The 17,825-nt window shown below is 33.8% G+C and overlaps 1 protein-coding gene across 3 annotated transcripts in view; it reads left to right on the top strand.

The window, feature by feature from the left end:
- Positions 1-2,516: 2,516 nt before the first annotated feature.
- LOC110032836 (E3 ubiquitin ligase BIG BROTHER-related-like) overlaps positions 2,517-17,825 on the top strand; it is a 47,126-nt gene continuing 31,817 nt past the window's right edge. For all 3 annotated transcript variants that reach the window (XR_002294880.1, XR_002294881.1, XM_020736601.1), the window contains exons 1-5: positions 2,517-2,907; positions 3,000-3,288; positions 3,409-3,449; positions 7,863-7,904; positions 7,986-8,107. Coding sequence is in view for 1 of the 3 variants with exons in the window: in XM_020736601.1 (XP_020592260.1) it covers positions 2,704-2,907; positions 3,000-3,288; positions 3,409-3,449; positions 7,863-7,904; positions 7,986-8,107 (698 nt within the window). In the remaining 2 variants the exon portion in view is untranslated. The remainder of the gene's footprint in view (positions 2,908-2,999; positions 3,289-3,408; positions 3,450-7,862; positions 7,905-7,985; positions 8,108-17,825) is intronic.

Genomic DNA, 17,825 nt, shown 5'->3' with positions numbered 1-17,825 from the left:
TTCAGTCCAATCGGCTGTCTCTAGTTGGATTTCTTGATCGGTCGATCAATATCGGTCGGCTCGACGACTCACCTTAGATTGGTTTGATTGGCCTCCTGGTATTCTTTATATCAATGAGTCACTAACCATTTAGGATGTAAGAGACTCACTGTCTACCATGTGGCTTAACAGAGCTTTGAAAGCATCAGGATGTTCCTGTTTGAAATAACCATCATTTTAGTGACTATCTACCAGTTATTATGATAATGTAAGAAGTCTACTTTTATTAAGAATATTCTTGGGTATCCCTTAAGATATAATTAACCAAAAAGTTACATTCCTTTGGGAGTGCTCTTAGCCCTACAAAAAATGTGTTTTTTTAGTTCTCTAGTTATGAGTGAATTATGTAGGGATTTTTTTCATGAATATCGTGTTTCGGGGTTCAATCTGATTTCGTTTGGACATATATTATCGACCTATCACATGAAGATTGCCGTACATGTATTCTTCATATTTCTTTTAAATTTTATTTCTATTTCCGCCGTATATCATTCTTTTCGATTCATCTGTTCTTTGAATCATTTCTATGATCCGAGAGAGAGTTATTTGAAAAAAAAAATTAACATAAATACATATAAATAGACAAGCTGACGACTCTGGATTTATTTAAAAAGAACCAAAAATAAATATATCAAATTTGAAGCTCTTTTAATCATTCAAATGCCAATCCAAAGACCTTCAAATGCGTGTCAATAATTTAAATTAGGCTCGGTTGGATCGTATTGACCCAAGTTTGATATCACTGGGTTCATGTTATCGAGACGATTAATTTAACTATAAAATTGCTAAAATCGGGGTCCCGGATGATCTTGAATTTAAATTCAAAAAACTCTTTATAAAAATTCATCAAAATTTGTGCTAGAGAATAATTTTTTGATGACACATCAATTGTGTTTATAAAACATTTGAAATAAAAATTAATTATAATTTATTATTGCATTTTATGTAAAATTTTATTTTTTTAACATGTTTAATAATTTCAAGCCAATTCGAGCCTAAATTTTTACGTGAGCACATTTCATTTTTTTTTAACACAAATATCAATTTCATGAACAATTTTGACAGAAGCTGAATTTGAAGATATTAATTTCTTAAGGTGTCAAATACAAGTAGATATTGAGCTTGCTAATTTTCAGCTCATTTACACCTTTATGATGAATAGCCCAACAATATTATAATGAATGGAACATATGAAGCTTGTATGTGTGAAACTCTAGAACATTTTAAGACTACATTTGATGTATTTGTTGTTATTTTCTCATATCTAAAGTTGCAACATGTAATCGACTCAACTTTGTTGGATCTTTATGTATAAACTAATATAATGTTTCATGTTTTACATATTTTATGTCATATCATACATCATTTAAATACTTGTACATTGTACCACCAATGTGGCAAATGGTCTCAAAATTTGAAATTCTCTTATTGTGGAGGGCCCTCATGAAGTTCCCACATAAATATTGAAGATGGTGATTACATGCTACAATGAGTATCCCAAGAAGCAAACACTAACCCAAAAAGACCATAAAGAATCATGCATAAATATTATATTCTAGACACAGAATATTTATTGTAAGATTTTTAAAAAACATCACCATGACTCATTGAATTTGGGCCCAATAATAATGAATGCAGATAAAAAATAAATTATTATTAACGTGGATGGGCAACTACATTTAACTAAGCATATGTGAAAAAAAGTATCTCTATTTTTATCCAATAACAATGTTCTATCCCTATCAAGCATTGCCTAGCAATCTTACTATCCTCTTATGTAGAGAATTAAACGATTCCTCCCAATTTTCAAATATTGCCATAATAATATTCTTGTTAGTTTTTCATTCCTGATGTATAATAGTTTTAGGCTGTACTTAGCTTCAACAAGTACGATAATTTCCTGTGATTTTAGATTCATTTATTGTTAGATAATTAGATGAATAAATGTGAAATGATATTAGATATTAAATCCTAATAAGTTGTGTGCATCTCTGTTGGTCAAATATACTAGAAGTATTTAAGGCTCCGTAATGTCTTATGCTAGAAGTATGCCACGTTTTGTAATATTTCAATCAAATTTATAATAGTGGATCAAGCATCTTTCCAATTGGCAAAGAAATTGAAAAAAAAATTGATTAAGAATATATTGATCAAAATTTTAATCAAGTTTCTTTTCAAATAAGTGCAAACTTAAATTATAATTGATTTTTTATATTATTTTATTTTAAATTAAAGTAAATGATTTTTAACTAAATTTTTTTGTGAAATTTTAAATCCAAATTAAACTAATTACTTTTATAATTGATTTTTTAAATTATTTTGTTTTAAATTAAAGTAAATGATTTTTAACTAAATTTTTTTGTAAAATTTTAAATCCAAATTAAACTAATTACTTTTATAATTGATTTTTTAAATTATTTTGTTTTAAATTAAAGTAAATGATTTTTAACTAAATTTTTTTGTGAAATTTTAATCTTCCTTGCGTGAGGTGGAAGGAACTTCTATTCTGAGAGAGGAAACCAACCTCAGATTCTTGCTAGAATTCCAGAGACGAAATCTCTGTCTTCCATCCGCCGTTTTCCAGTAATCCAAATTTAAACTCCATTGTTTTCGCTCGTCTCTCCCCACCCACTATCTCGCTCGCACTTCTCTCTGTTCCTCTACATGGAGAACATCAAGGAGAACAGCGGCGCCGGAGATAAGGATTTCAGCGAAAACCCTAACCCTAATTCGAGTTTCAACTCCGCTGGTGAGGCGGACGGCGGAACTGCACCCGAGATGGTGCCCCGCACGCCAAGTAGAACGCCTTTTACTAGCCTCAGTCAGCTTGACGCTGACCTTGCTCTGGCTCGCGCTCTTCAAGAACAGGTAAGGAGCTCTGAACATATTGAGATGCCGTGTTGTCGGGATCTGGCAGCAGTAGTTATTGAGTTTTTTGGGCTGTTGCGGAATTGTTTCAGGAAAGGGCTTTTATGCTACTGAGGATGGACGGTATTGACGGCAGTGATTATGTCAGTTCGGATGGTGGGCGCTATGAGGAGGAAAAACTGGATGTGGATCATGAGCTGATTGATGATGAAGAAGGCAGTTTGGAGGGGAGTGATTATGGGGAGGATGTTTTTAATGCTAATGGGAGCGATATCAACTCAGCCGATTTTGAAAACGATGAGGTTTATGCTAGGGCTGTCCAGGATGTTGAGGAGAGGGGAATTGCAGTTCGGTTGATGGCCCTCGCTGGATTGAATGATTGTGAGATTTCCTTGTTTATACATGCCCCGTTTCAGTGCTAGCTAAAAATAATGTTCGTTTAGATACTGAATTAAGCTCTTTTTTTGTTATTATTATTATTTTGTTCCGTTTTATTTTTAGGGGGCATTGTAGAACATGGAGATCGTGGCAATCATCACCAAGTTAGTAATGAGTTATTATCATTATTATTTTCTTATGATGCTTGTTCCTGAAAATTACTGCCAAACATGGATTGTTGAATTTTTTTATTTTTATTTTTTGTTATTTTCAAGTTGATAAGGGAAGCTAGAAGTTGATTTGATTTTACTTGTCTAAACAGAAAACGAATTCATGCTTCAGATGGTGAAGGATTTATTATTTTTTTGAACATAATGAAATTTGAAATGCAACGAAAAATTTTAAATTATTTTTAAGATTTATTGTCTGGGGCATTTGCCCGTGGCAATTTAATTCAGCAATAATTAGAATATTGAATGTATATGCTGGTTGAACTTTTTTGTAGCTTTGAATTTTAAGCTATAAAGAGTATTCTTCCTAATTAACTGTTGATTTTCCATCTCATTATAATCATATTGAACTGATAAATTTTTCATAAAAGCGTTTGTAGTTTAGATAATTTCTTGTTCATTAAGCTGATTAACAACTTTCCTACTACATCTATATTCTATTTCAAAAGTACAAATGCGGGATCTAAAAATTTTGAAGCTATGGCCTCACTTTTGTTTGTGTTGTTTGTTAAGAGAGTTTTGAGAGTCAAATATTTAGAAGGCATATTGGATTGTAGATAGGACACTACTCAAAGATTCCGCCCACATTTTGTGAGGATTTTTTGATTTGGGGTTTAAAGTTTCTCATAGGCGCAAACCCCTATTTTTAATTACTCATCTTGATAACCAGGAGAACATTTTCGACTAAGACTAGTCATGTAACATTGAATAATCAACATATAGCAGAAACAATCACACATTTTAAATTGAAAATTTTATCAGTCAAAAGTTAAAGCAGATAGTGGGGGAAATCATGAAGAACCCGATCAAGGTCCTATGGTCCCGTCGTTTTAGGTCGTCGTGGTTTCTGATTTACTTAGTTAGAAGAGTTAGTCGACTCAACATAACCGAAGAGTCATTATCAACAACTATGACTTGCGTCATCCAAGGGATTCTTGTAGATTTTGGGTGAATTTTTGTTTAAGGGGATAAATTTATATCGATTTTAGCTTACATAAAATTTTGTATCAATCAATTATAGTCGTACAATTCACAACTCAAAAAGTAAAAAAGCTATTGGTTAACATACGAGCTGTGGCTATGACCGTAAGATAATGGTGTCATTTGACTGTAACCACTCGGTCAGATTGCTCTGGTCATAACTACTTTTGTGGAGCCTTTTGGCAGAACCATACGGACAGAGGACTTGTGCCACTTTCATACTAACATAAAATTACTTTGAGTGTGAATATAATGATATATAGATATGACATTTACCTTTTGTGAGCTGAAATCAATTAGATGTTTGTCATTCCTGACAAATTGTTATGGATGGTGGATAGAATTTGCTTTCAAGTTTTTTTAGGTGATAAATTTTACTTTTGTTACTAGGTGGGACTTACAATCTTGCTCTCTAGATAAGGAGATTCGATTGATTGTTTTTCAAAATATGAACAATTTGAGTGCAAGTTTAGCCTTAAACCACATCGCTTTCCTAAGCTATTCGTTAGAACATTTAAAGTTTTAGTTGGAGCCCATACGGTATGAAATAAACAAATAGTCTAGCAATATCTTAATCTGCTATGAAATAACAAAATATTTAACCAGAATAGCTGAGATGATGTAGGAAGCCAACTGAGATGATGAATATCAGATTTTCAAGATTTTTATGACTTTCAAAATAAGAAAGATCTTTCCATTCTTCTGAATATAAACTGACAAAACTTGACAATAGTAATGACAATGAGCCACTTACACAGACTAAGTCCAGACTTTAGCTTCATTTTTCAAAAGATAGTTCAGATGATCTCTGCAGCTCAGCAAAACCGCTATATAACAATGAGATATATAGCATTGAATTAACAATTAAAATTTTTAAGTTTTGACTTCAGCTTCCTTCATTTTAAGGTTTGAATTAACAATTAGAGCTCAAACAAAAATATACAGCTAAGTATTTAAACCTAATTATCACTTATTCACTGCAAGCTACATAAAAAGGAAATAAAATTTTTTGATACAGATGCAATTAAGATTTGTTACCCTTGTTATGAACAATTTTTAAAATAAATTAATACATACATTTCAGATCTTGATGCGATAAGCTTATGACCAAGATTCAATATATAAACAGATGATCCTCAAAAGATGAGAGTTTTACAAACTCCTAATTGCTTGACATTTGGGGTTGTCGACTAATAAAGAAGGATGTCTGATTCAGTCTGAACATATTTTCCCTGATGTTTTGGGCATGCGCCCACAAAAAGAGGGCGGATCCAACTAAGTTAGCGATATCTTCTTATATGGACAAATGCTTTTAGGCTTTGAGTGAGGGTCTTGCCCTAGACGAGTCTTCCTAGATCCTAGTTGGTTATGTTGGACTTTGGGCAAGTTTTAGTAGATATTGAGGGAGTTCTAATGGATTCTAGGCGAGTACCACTATATTTTGTGTGAGTGCCTTACGCGCCCCATGGAATTGGTACTACATTTTTTATGTACGGTATAGTATGTGTAGCTGCATACAACATTATTCTCAATTGAAAATGAGCTGTAATTTATTAAATCTTGGTAGGCATATTATAAATTAATACAAGAAAGTTATGCTTCATAAAATCTAGTTATAAAATGATCCTCTCTTTCAATTTAAAGATTTAAAAAATAATTTGATATATATACCCTTCTTATTCTATAAATTATTTCCTACATCTAGCTATTGCAGGGTTATTTGATTACATATGAAATATAATACATATATATATAATATCATGTTATCAACAAATTTAGATTAATTTCTAATTTCTTTAAATAATTATTTGGTATAAAATATTTAAATTTTTACCTAATAACATCTAAAATTTAGTCGAATAACAAGAAAGGGTGTACTCTTTTTTGTTAGAGATGTTTTCTTTGATATTTGTTGTAGGCTTTTAGGATAGTTAGCTGTGAGCTTAATTTGAGCGTGAACATGATTGGGTTAGTACAGAGACTTTCTTTGGACTTAGGAAGCTTCAAGGGGCTTTTATTGAGTATCACAACACATCACAATTCTACCACACAAAGCTTACTTTATTTCTCATTTGATGTTTCACTTCCAATATATATTTTTTGTTTAATATTCCATAAGCGTTATGGTTGATGTAGTGTTAATTCTCTCACAATTTTAGTGCATATTTGACACAAGCTTTGTTACTTTATTTATTATAATATGCGCAAGATAAAAGAAAATTACATATCCTTAAATGTATTTTATTCAGCTTTTCAAAAATTATTTGTATCAATGTTTCGATGCTTTTGTAGAACTAAATCAGATTAGGGTGGATTTAGGGTGAAATGGGATATGGCTATTCAGGTAGTCAATAACACACTGCAACACGAGTATACACCCAACAAATTTGATTAAATGAAATAATGAGAATAAACAACACCAATTTTATAGCGTGGAAAGCCCCTCAAATAGTGTAAAAATCATGTACCAGAAGGTCACTTAAACACCTCCACTAATCAACTTAATCGGTACATAGAGTTCTTTAGAACATTACAACAGAAATCAATAATCAACCACCACCGAGTATGTGGTATACATCAACTTTATCAAACACAAGAGTTTGGTAATCTCACCGAATTCAACAAAGACAAGATTCAAACCACAATAATTAGTGCCCTGTTCATCACCAATGAGATGCCAAATCCCACGGTAGAAGAAAGAACTCATTGACGACAAACACAATTTTTTTTCTTCTTCCTCCAGATTCCTTTCATGCTATTGCCAGGCTGATTTTTTTTTTTTTTAATTTTTTATTTCACTAGCATAGAGTAAAACCGAAAATGTTTTTCCAAAACTGAATGAAGGCGGTTGCCTTCATGCGGGAGGAGGGACCCACAATAGTTTTTAGAAACTTTGTGAAGGATTTGCAGCCACCAGCCTTGTAGGCATCAGAAAGAGTTATTTGAGTTATAGTTATTTATTTCCTTTTCTCTTGTTTGTGTATTTCGATGTTTGTTGATTAGGGTTTATTTTTTTTTAATGGAAATCTGGACGTTATAACTTGACACTTGAATTTTAATTTTGGGAAAGAAAGACAAATTCACACACTGGATCCATCTGCTTTTCAGAATTTCCCTTGTAGAAATACATATTAGTGAATTTATCCTCCTAAACTTGTTATTAACTTTCTTTTGGACAACACTTGTTTTTTGCTTTTTTTTTTTTCACACTTATACGTGTTTTGAGTATTTTTAAAAATAACTATCATAACCAAATATGTTTTAATTATATCCAATAAATAAAAATAATAAAATAAAACAAAAACAAAAGTGACTCCAAACAACCTCAAAATTTAAGATATTTTAACTTATTTTTTCCCTTTCTAGGATGCATGGCAAGAGTTCGATCCTGATGAACTGTCTTATGAGGTGAGATGAGTTCCTTTACATTATTCAACATTCAAATTTCTATATATTTTGATAATATCAGGCTTCTGTATATTATTGCAGGAGTTGGTTGCGTTGGGTGAGGTAGTTGGCACTCAGAGTAGAGGTCTTTCTATTGATACTATTGCTTCTTTGCCTTCGTTCAGTTATAAGGCAGAAGATGGTGAAGATAACAATAGCGACCAGTAAGCTCACAACTTCTAGTAGAACATATTATTTAACTTCGTTAAGCTTCCTTTTTGTTTCGGTATATTTATCAGAAGTACTGCTGTGTGAAATTTTATGGTGTAGAAGCTATATAACCATGGTAATTATGAATTATTTTATGGGTAGTTTTATTGTTTTATTTTTTAATGGGTTATAAAACGAAAATACTGCAGTGCAACTTGAATTTAAGTGAAGATAGAGTACAAGCGAAAGCCTCTTTCCTCACATCACTCATCATTTCATCACTAGATAAACAAACAATAATAATGAAATTTATGGAATATATTGTGAATGATGAAACTTAGAAATATATTGTGAAGGTTAAATACAAAAGGGTTTTTTGTTTTGCAGCAAAAGGAGTGCACTGCTTTTCCTTTTGCGGTAGTTTTGAAAATTTAGGCATTTGTTCCGATGAAAAACTAATGCAATGTAAAATTTCATTTTATTGGAATTCATTCTCTAGTTCAATTTCAATGTATGTAAAATTAACTTGATTTGGAAGAATTCCAAATGCATAACTTCTTGTATGTAATGTGTGGATGATAATTATGTCATGGAAAAATTGCCCCAACGCCTGGCTGGGCGACCCATCACCCCTATTGCCTAGTTGGGTGTCCCAGCGCCCAACAGAGTTCTGCATAACTGAGCGCTTCACAATCTCACGTCTGGTGTGGAGCCTAAGCGCCCAGAAGAACTTCCTCTAAAATCAAGTGTGAAGTGGTGGTCAGGAGGGGCGCGACCGCGCTCATATATGCTCATTTCCAGTGTAAAAAACAGAGCACATGGAAAATCGACGTTGGGGGATGGCGCCTAGGTATTTGTAACTGAAATGTGCAATTTGTCCTTTAAAGGATCGTCTCCGCTGCAGAATTTGTGCTCGCGTGGAAGTTGAATTTCATGAGCTCTTTTGTGAAAGGAGATATAAAGGAGTGATGGTGAGTTCTAAGTGTGTAAAGAAGTTTGAGTGGTGTAATCTATACATCTTTTTCATTTCTTTATAGTGATTTTGTTGGTTTGGTGTGGCTTCATGGATTTCTCCCGTTCATCGTCTTCGTTGTGGGATTTGTGCGCGCGTTGAAGTTGGATTTCTTGAATTCTCTTGTGAGAGATATAACGAATGTTTGTGAGTTCCAAGTTTGTAGAGGTTTGAGTGTGGTTTAATATGTACATTCTCCTCATTTTTTTATAGTGAATTTCTTGATTTGGTGTGGCTTCGTGATTTTTTTCCGTTCTCAGATTTTTTTCATGTTAAATCTTGGTGTTCTCCGCATTTTTTATGTTCTCTGTTCTAAGTTTTATTTCAGATTTCTCCAATAAGTTTCCGCGGCTTCCTCATAAGTGGTATCAGATTAGGTTTTTTGAAGATCTTGGGTTCAAATGGGATCAATGGCTGACAAAGTGAGGTACAAGGTGGAGAAGTTAAATGGTCATAACTTTTTTTCTGGAAAATATAATTGAAGGCTTATTGTATTAAAAGAGACTTTATTTGTTACTGGAAGGATCACCAAAAGTCTAAATCAATGACTTGAAAAGTGGGAAGCGTTTGATCAAATAACCCTAGGTTTGATCTGACTTTTACTTTCCTCATCTGTTGCTTTCATCATCGTGAATGAGAAAACTATGATAGATCTCATGGCTACATTAACAAGGGTGTATGAAAAACACTCGACTTCAAATAAAGTTTTTTTGATGAAGATAGTGGATGATGAGGTCACAACACTGTTATCTTCATTGCCTGACAGTTGGGATGGACTAGTCACTGCGATTACTAACCCTTCAGGTAATATGAAGTTAAATTTTGATGATATTGTGGGTTTAGTACTGAATGAAGAAGTTCCCAATAAGGTGACGTTGAAACTTCAAAGTCTGCTTTGAATGTTGAATACAAAGGAATAAATCTGTATATAAACACAGATAGATAAAAATTGAAGTCCAGTAGAGGAAAGTTTAGGTCAGGGAGAGAAAAATGCAAAAGTGAATGCTGGATTCACTGTAAGAAATGTCACTCCAAGAGGGATTGCAAAGCTCCAAAAAATGGTGGTAGAGATCCAGATATGAAGCTCTCTACAAATTTCTTCACAAATGAAATCCAAGGTGACTCTCTTGTCATCTCCCTAGATAATATCAAATCTTGGATGGTAGATTCATGTCTCTTTTCATGCATGTCCCAACAAAGAGATTTTCAGAAAATACACTCAAAGTGATCTAGAGAAGTTGTTTGGGGGATAATAAAGCCTGCAATATTATAGGAAATGATGATATTGATGACAGATTGACAAATAGGTCAGTCTGGAAATTAATGAAATTATACACATTCCATGTTTGAAAATAAATTTGATTATGTGAGTTAGCTTACAATGTTAGGGTATGTGATTACTTTAAAAGTTGATTTGGGGAAGGTGATCAGAGGAGTGATGGCTCGTGATAACTTTGAAGACACTCTTTTCCTGATCAATGAAATGTCTGAATCCAATAGTTTAGCTGGAACAAAAAAAATGATGCAGGTCTTTGGCACTGTAGACTTGGCCATATGAGTAAGAAATGTATGAAGTCTTTTATTTTAAATAATAAGCCTTATGGCCTAAAGTCTATAGAGTTGGATTTTTGTGAAGATTATATTTATGCCTAGTAAAATAAAATTGCTTTTTCTAAAAGTGGTCAAAGGTGAAGTATAAAAAGCTGGAGTTAGATATACGACTATATGAGGTCATACTCCAGCTAAGTCTATTGGCGGCTGAAATACTTTGTCACTTTCATTGATGATCACATCAAAAAGGCATGATATTTATTTTAAAATATAAATTTGACGAATTTGAGGCGTTAAGGAGTGGGTGATCATGGTTGAGAATGAGACACTTGAGGTTGAAGTGCCTCAAATTAGATAATGATGATGACTATGGTGATAAAAAGATCATGAGTTAGTGCTTTAAAATGAATCAGATATGAGTTTACTGTTCTAAGGACATCACAACAAAAAGGTGTGACTGTGTGCATGAATAAAACCATTATAAAGCGTGTCACGAGTATGATGTTGAATGCAGACTTGTCTAAACAATTCTGGGAAGTAGTGGTTAACTGCAATTTATCTGATTAATCCTGTGGTCTGTCATTACCATTGAATGAATGTTCACCTGAGGAAGTCTGGAGTGACAAAAATGTAGATATATCTCACATGAAAATATTTTATTGTTAATCATATGTTCATGTTGATGTATGATCTAGAAGTTTGATTTGAGATTTGTGAAGTGCATTTTTATTGGATATGACTTAGACAAATTTGGGTATAAATTTTGTGATAATAAGAATAAAATATTGATTTGAAGCAGGGGTTTGATTTTCAATGAAATGCAGAGGTACACAAACAAGAACATAACTCAGGATCATCCATGAGTTACTTCTCAAAACATAAATTCGATGTATTAGGTGTTAAGAAGTGGAAGATCATAGTTGAGAATGAGACATGCTTGAGAAGTTTCTCAAATCTAATAATGATGGTGAATATTGTGATCAAAGATTCATGAGTTATTGTGCTTTAGAGTGAATCAAACGTGAGTTCACTGTTTGAAGGACACCACAACAAAACAGTGTGACTAAGCTAATGAATAAAACCATTACAAAGCGTTCTTGGATTATGAGGTTACATGCAAGCTTGTCAAAACAGCTCTGGGTCAAAGAAATGGATAATTCAATTTATCTGATCAATTGTTGTCTATCAGTATCTTTGAATGAGGGCTTATTTGAAGAACCTAAAGTCACAAAGAGGTAAATCTATCTCATCTGAAAATATTTGGTTGTTTATCATACGTTCATATTGAAGTATGCTTAATTCAGATGTATCAAGTGACTTTTATTGGGTATGGCTCAAATGAATTTGAGCATAAATTCAAGGATTATCAGAATAAAAAAATCCTTAGTAAAAAGAATGTGACTTTTAATGAAATAGAGATGTACAAGAACATAATTTAGGATTATCCATTAGTTATTTATGAAGACTTTTTCAAATATTTTGAGATAAAATGTTTTGGTGATAAGAAAAATGAAACAATGAAAGATGCTCAATCTGATGAAGCACAAAAAATTTCTCAGACACCTACTACTGAACCCTTAAGATTCAGTAAAATCACTTGATTAATACAAATATATTCTCATTCTTTGTGCTATCTGTTGCTGACTGATGTTGGTGAACCAAAGCGTTATAAAAGACTACTCAAGTTGAAGACTCAAAGGAGTGAGAGTTTACCATGGATGACAAGATGTAGTTACTAAAATCAAATTAGATATGTGAGTTGACAGAATTACTTGATGAAAGAATGAAATTACACAATAAGTGTATTTATAGTCTAAAAGACAAGTTAGATAGTAGTAAACGCTACAAGATGAGGCTTGTAGTGAAGGAGTTTCAGCAAAAGGAGTGCAGATGACAACTATCAGAGCTGTGCTGAACTTGATAGCAGAAGAAGATCTATATTTGGAACAAATGGATGTGAAGAGCCTTCTTATATGGTGACTTAGAAGAGAAATTGGTGCAGCCGAAGGGATATGAAGTTCCATGAAAGAAGACAAGGTTTGCAAATTAAAAAAAAACCTTTATGTTTTGAAGCAAGCCCCAAGACCATGGCACTGGAGATTTGACATGTTTATGTCAGAACATTGATAAATAAAGTGTCAAAGAGATCACTGTTGTTTTATCAAACATTTTGGTAGTTATATTATTATTTTTTTGTATGTGGATGACATGCTAGTTGCAGGAACATATATGAGAAGATTAGAGACTTGAAGGAACAATTATCAACATAGTTTGAGATGAAAGATTTAAGTCCAATCAAGAAGATCCTTTGGATGAGAATCATCAGGATCAGGAGTGTAAGCACTTTGTTGCTGTCTCAGACAAAATATGTTGAGAAGGTCCTACATAGTTTTAATATGAGGGAGACAAAATCAGTTTGCACACCCTTACAATCACTTTAAACTATTTAAGGAATAATTGTCTATGTCTGAAGCAAAGCAGACACATATGAAAAGAATTCTGCATGCTTCAGCAGTTAGAAGTTTAATGTGTGGATGATATGTACAAGACTAAATATTGCTTATGCAGTGGGAGTGGTCAGCAAGTATATGAGTAATTCAGACAAACATCGTTTGGGAGGAGTTGAAGTGAATTCTCATATACTTGAGAGGAACAATCAACAAAACACTGTTTTATAAGTGTATGAATTAATCTATAGAGATATGTAGATTCAAATCTGACATGAGATATTGATGATAGAAAAAGTACATGTCTTATCTTCACTTTGGGGAACACAACAATAAGTCGAGTTTCCAAGTTGTAGAAGGTAGTTGTACTTTTTACTACAGAAGCCGAGTATATTGCTATTACTAAGGGCCCGTTTGGGGCAGTTTATTAGCTGTAGTGGTGGTATGAAAACGTTGCATGGGTGTTTGAAAAAGGCGTTCGATGTTGTGTAATCCTGCTGCTCAGACGCGCTTCAACATTTTTGTTAATAGGTTGAGAAGCGAAGAGGGGGCCGCGTCCAGCGTCTGCTTCGCATGTTTGGGTGAAGAATTCCTCCCGTGCCCTCTGTGCTCCCCCTCGCCCTAGCCCTCCCCGATCTCGTTCATCCTCGCGGAGGTCGAAACCTGAAGTAACATTCGACCCTATGCTCTCCCTCGGCCTCACCCTCCAAGATCTTGAAGGTATTAGGAAACACTACCGGAAGCGAGCAAGAGGAAGAGGAGAGAGGGAGAGAGCGCTCGTCGCTGATCCGTGGAGTTGCAATAGGGTACTCCGTCGCCATCGTCAGAAGCAAAGTATTGGTGCTGGAGCATAATGATGGGGTTGTGGAGAGAAGGGAAGGGGTGTTGCTTCTGTGGAGGAGAGCAAACAGAGAGATTGTAGGGAAGCCTCGTCTCCTGCAAGGGCCCAGTCATGGCTTCCATGTCCTTTGGCGCTGGTAGAGGAGATGGAACCGATTTCCTCATCCACCCGAACCTCCTACTAACCTCCTACGGGACTCTGTCGTCAGTCACGGCGACGGAGTCCGTCTAGATCCAGCTCAAATTGGGATGCCTTCCAGCTCGCCTCGCCCCTTATAGGTCTGAGTGCCCTTGAAATCCCTATTTTCTAAATCATGTTTCCAGGTTACTTTTACTTTTATGGCTAATAATAATGGCAGTGTGACAGAGATAATTCGTAATTTCTTGCCAGATAATTTGGCTAGGACTTGCTTAGTACTCAAATTGTGATCTAACCACTTTTAGGGCAATGTAGTTTCGAGACTCGTGATCTATTTGATATTTCGATTGATTGATTTGAGTTCAACGATTACTTCAACGGATTAGAAGGGATGAGCATTTTTGTAGGTTTTGATTATTTGTGATTACTCGTTGGGATGTCCCTTTATCATTTTTATTAATTAACCAGGTCAAAATTTTGAAAATTACCTGAAAATATTTATAATGTATGTTCTAATTTCCGTTTTGATACTCTCGAGTTCTACATTTCCATCATACAGATTTAGTATTGGACATATCTTTCAACTATAACAAGATAGCATCATGTATTTCCACCTAAGTATTTTCTTCCGATGGGCCGACAGTCCAACATGTTACACTGCCAACAGCGATGAGAATCCGAGGTTTTCCTAGGTTGATAGTGCAGCTGAGGACATGCGTAGTCGGAGTTTGAAGTTGAATATTTTAATATTTCTCATTGTAGTTGTACATGTCTTTATCATTTTCTTATTTTTTCTGATACTCACGAGAGTGTGAGAACTGCGAGAGTGTGAGAACTCTCACGAGAGTGTGAGAACTGTATGTCATCTTTTGGAACTGATCTGTGATGATTTTATGCTTCTACACTATATGTTTTTGTACTATATGTTTCTGTTCTCATTTTAGTTTTGTTGCAAATAGTTTTACCAAACAGAGGTAGGAATGTTATCTATACAACAATAATTACCAATAAGCTATTCTGAATAAGCTGTCTCAAACAACAAACCGACTTATTCTAATAATCTCCAGATTATCAGATTATCAGAATAATCTGCTTATCGTCAGATTATAAATAATCAACAGCTGCCCCAAACAGACCCTAAGACTAGCAAAGAAATGATTTGACTACAAAGTTTTATGCGAGGTACAAGAGATTAGAAAGCTTTATAGTGACAATATGAGTGCTATTCTTCTAGTTAAGGATGCCATTTTTATGCCATGACAAAGCTCATTCAGCTGAGGTATCATTTTATGCGTTCACTCCTAGAAGATGGTCAGTTAACTGCTTATGGAATTTTGATATGCTTTTCCCTAGAAAATAGAGCTCTAGCTTCTCATTAAGGTTCTTTCTTTGGGTGCTCCATAGGATCATGTGTTTGCAAATTGCAAGATATTTATAGTCCAAGTTAGGGTAGTTTTTTGTGCAAAATTAGTTGATAAAATGAGGATTATTTATGATAGATTTAACATTTTTATCTCTATCATTATCTTGCGAGCATCTTTGTTATCCGAGATGGGCGAAATCTTTGTGTACAATGGGAACTTGTTTTTGAATGCTTGTGAAGCAAACAACTATTTTGGATTGCAGTCATGTCGGCTTATTTTGCATCCTATAGTGATGAGATTCTTGGTACTTTTTTGGCTCTGAGTGAACCTTGGGAAGGGGCTGATTTATAACCCATATTAGTTCACTTTTATTTCAACTGATATTTTTGTCAAAACTAACATTTGAAACAAAATCATTATTTCTGTTCATGCATCTTCATCTCCTTTCATCATCATTAGTTATTTGATAAAACTATGTGTCTTCGATCCACATTTTACGGCGCAGAAAAAATAGAAAGCTTGATGATGTCTTATTTGCTCCAACTCTTGTAACACCATTATTTGCTTCATTAGTGGTTATTATCCTAACTTCTTTGGCTTTATTAACACTCCCGTCAATGACTATTTCACCAGTGGTGACTCTACTATCTAGCTTGAGGGTCTAGTTCTATGATCAACGATATTTCAGGGGTTACTACTTCTTCCCTTTCTAGAAATAGTGCCATTGAAGTTACAAATCCTTTGACAGCAACTGTTCAGTTATGGATGAGGTTGGCTTCTTGAAGACGGTGGTTGAGAGTCACAGGGATGACTTTGTGAATCTTTAGAAGGCTATTCATGATAATTATTTGGGGCGTTTACATACTACCACTCCATTTTTATATATTTACATATATGACTCCTAAACTTTATTTTTTTTCATTTATAGCACCCAAATCTTTAATATCACATCAAAAATAAAACTATACATTCAACATAGTGCCACTTTGACTTTTAAAATGTGAAATACACATTTTCATACTTAGGTAAGAAGGCTTCTATATAAAAAATTAAATTTAGGTTCTAGATATGTAAATACATAGGAATTGAGAGGTATGCACGTAAATCTTTCTAATTACATCGCACAATCTTTGTATGATTTAGAGTGCATCTATCTCATATTCAAATAGTGAAAATACCACGGATTTTTTGACTGCATCGAACTCAATCAACGGTTTTCTCTACCTTCTGTGTTTGCAAAAGGTTACAGGGCTGAGTGCTTACGTTCTTTCTCAAATAATATTGGACTGCACTTTCATTTTGATGGACTGGTGGAGCGAATTGCTCTGCTTGCTAGGCTAGGCTATGCGAGTCCTTTTTCTTTATTGGATGATCTGGTTAGAGGTCTATGTTCCCGTCGAACGAGTTATAATGCTTTTATATGGTTTTTTGGCGAATGTAGAAAGAGAACCAGTGTTGATATTGATTGTGGTCTCTAAATCTCTGCCTCTATGTTTCAGGCAATTGTTGTTGCATTGGTTCCCAGGGTCACCGCTACAATCGCTTATTGAGTGTACTTGGGATAGAAAATAATTAGGATAGAATTTTCTCTGGGATATAACCTTATTTCTTTTTCATTTTCTTTCAAACTTCCATCATTATTTCCGCTGTGTAGCCAATTAGGATGAAATGACTTTACTATTGTAATTTTCTTTTCTAGAGCCTAATTCTTAACAATTAAACATATTATTCTGCATAACTCTTTAGTTTTTCATTCTTTGTGAGTCCAGCTCTTGTTTTGTATAATCAAATGGGAAGCTGCCAAAATTTATGCCTTGATAATATGCCGTCACAGTAACAAAAATCAATTTTTTTCTATACTAATACACTAGTCATAATGAGTAAATGGAATCAAATACGCATTATTGAAGATGGTGGTAGAGCAATTTAATTTTTTTTTTATTAGAAACAAGAGTTCAAAAAGTGCTTTTTAGAGGAAGATATTCAATATATGTGGGTGAGCTATTTTGATAAAATTTTTAATGAAGTTTTTGAAAATACGACCGACCTTAATGATCTTAATATCGTTAATAATAATTAAACGTTTTATTTTACCGTTGTATTAGTAAAAGAAATAGTTAAGGAGGCATTAAAGAAAATCAAGGATGGAAAATCTGTAGCACCATGATATCCCAATTGAAATGTAAAAATATTTAGGAGATTTGGGTATTTCTTGGCTTAGTAAACTCTTTAATATTATTTCAAAAACTAAAATGATATTTGAGGAGTGGGTCAAGAGTATTTTGGTCCCCATTTTTAAGAATAAAGGGGACGCACAAGTGCATCAATTATAAAGGAATTAAGTTGATGTATCATACTTTAAAGTTATAGAGGGTAATT

Source organism: Phalaenopsis equestris, unplaced genomic scaffold (genome assembly GCF_001263595.1).
Source record: "Phalaenopsis equestris unplaced genomic scaffold, ASM126359v1 Scaffold001036, whole genome shotgun sequence".
Taxonomy (NCBI): domain Eukaryota; kingdom Viridiplantae; phylum Streptophyta; class Magnoliopsida; order Asparagales; family Orchidaceae; genus Phalaenopsis; species Phalaenopsis equestris.
Note: the sequence above shows the minus strand (reverse complement) of the source record. Positions and strands in the feature narration are given on the sequence as shown.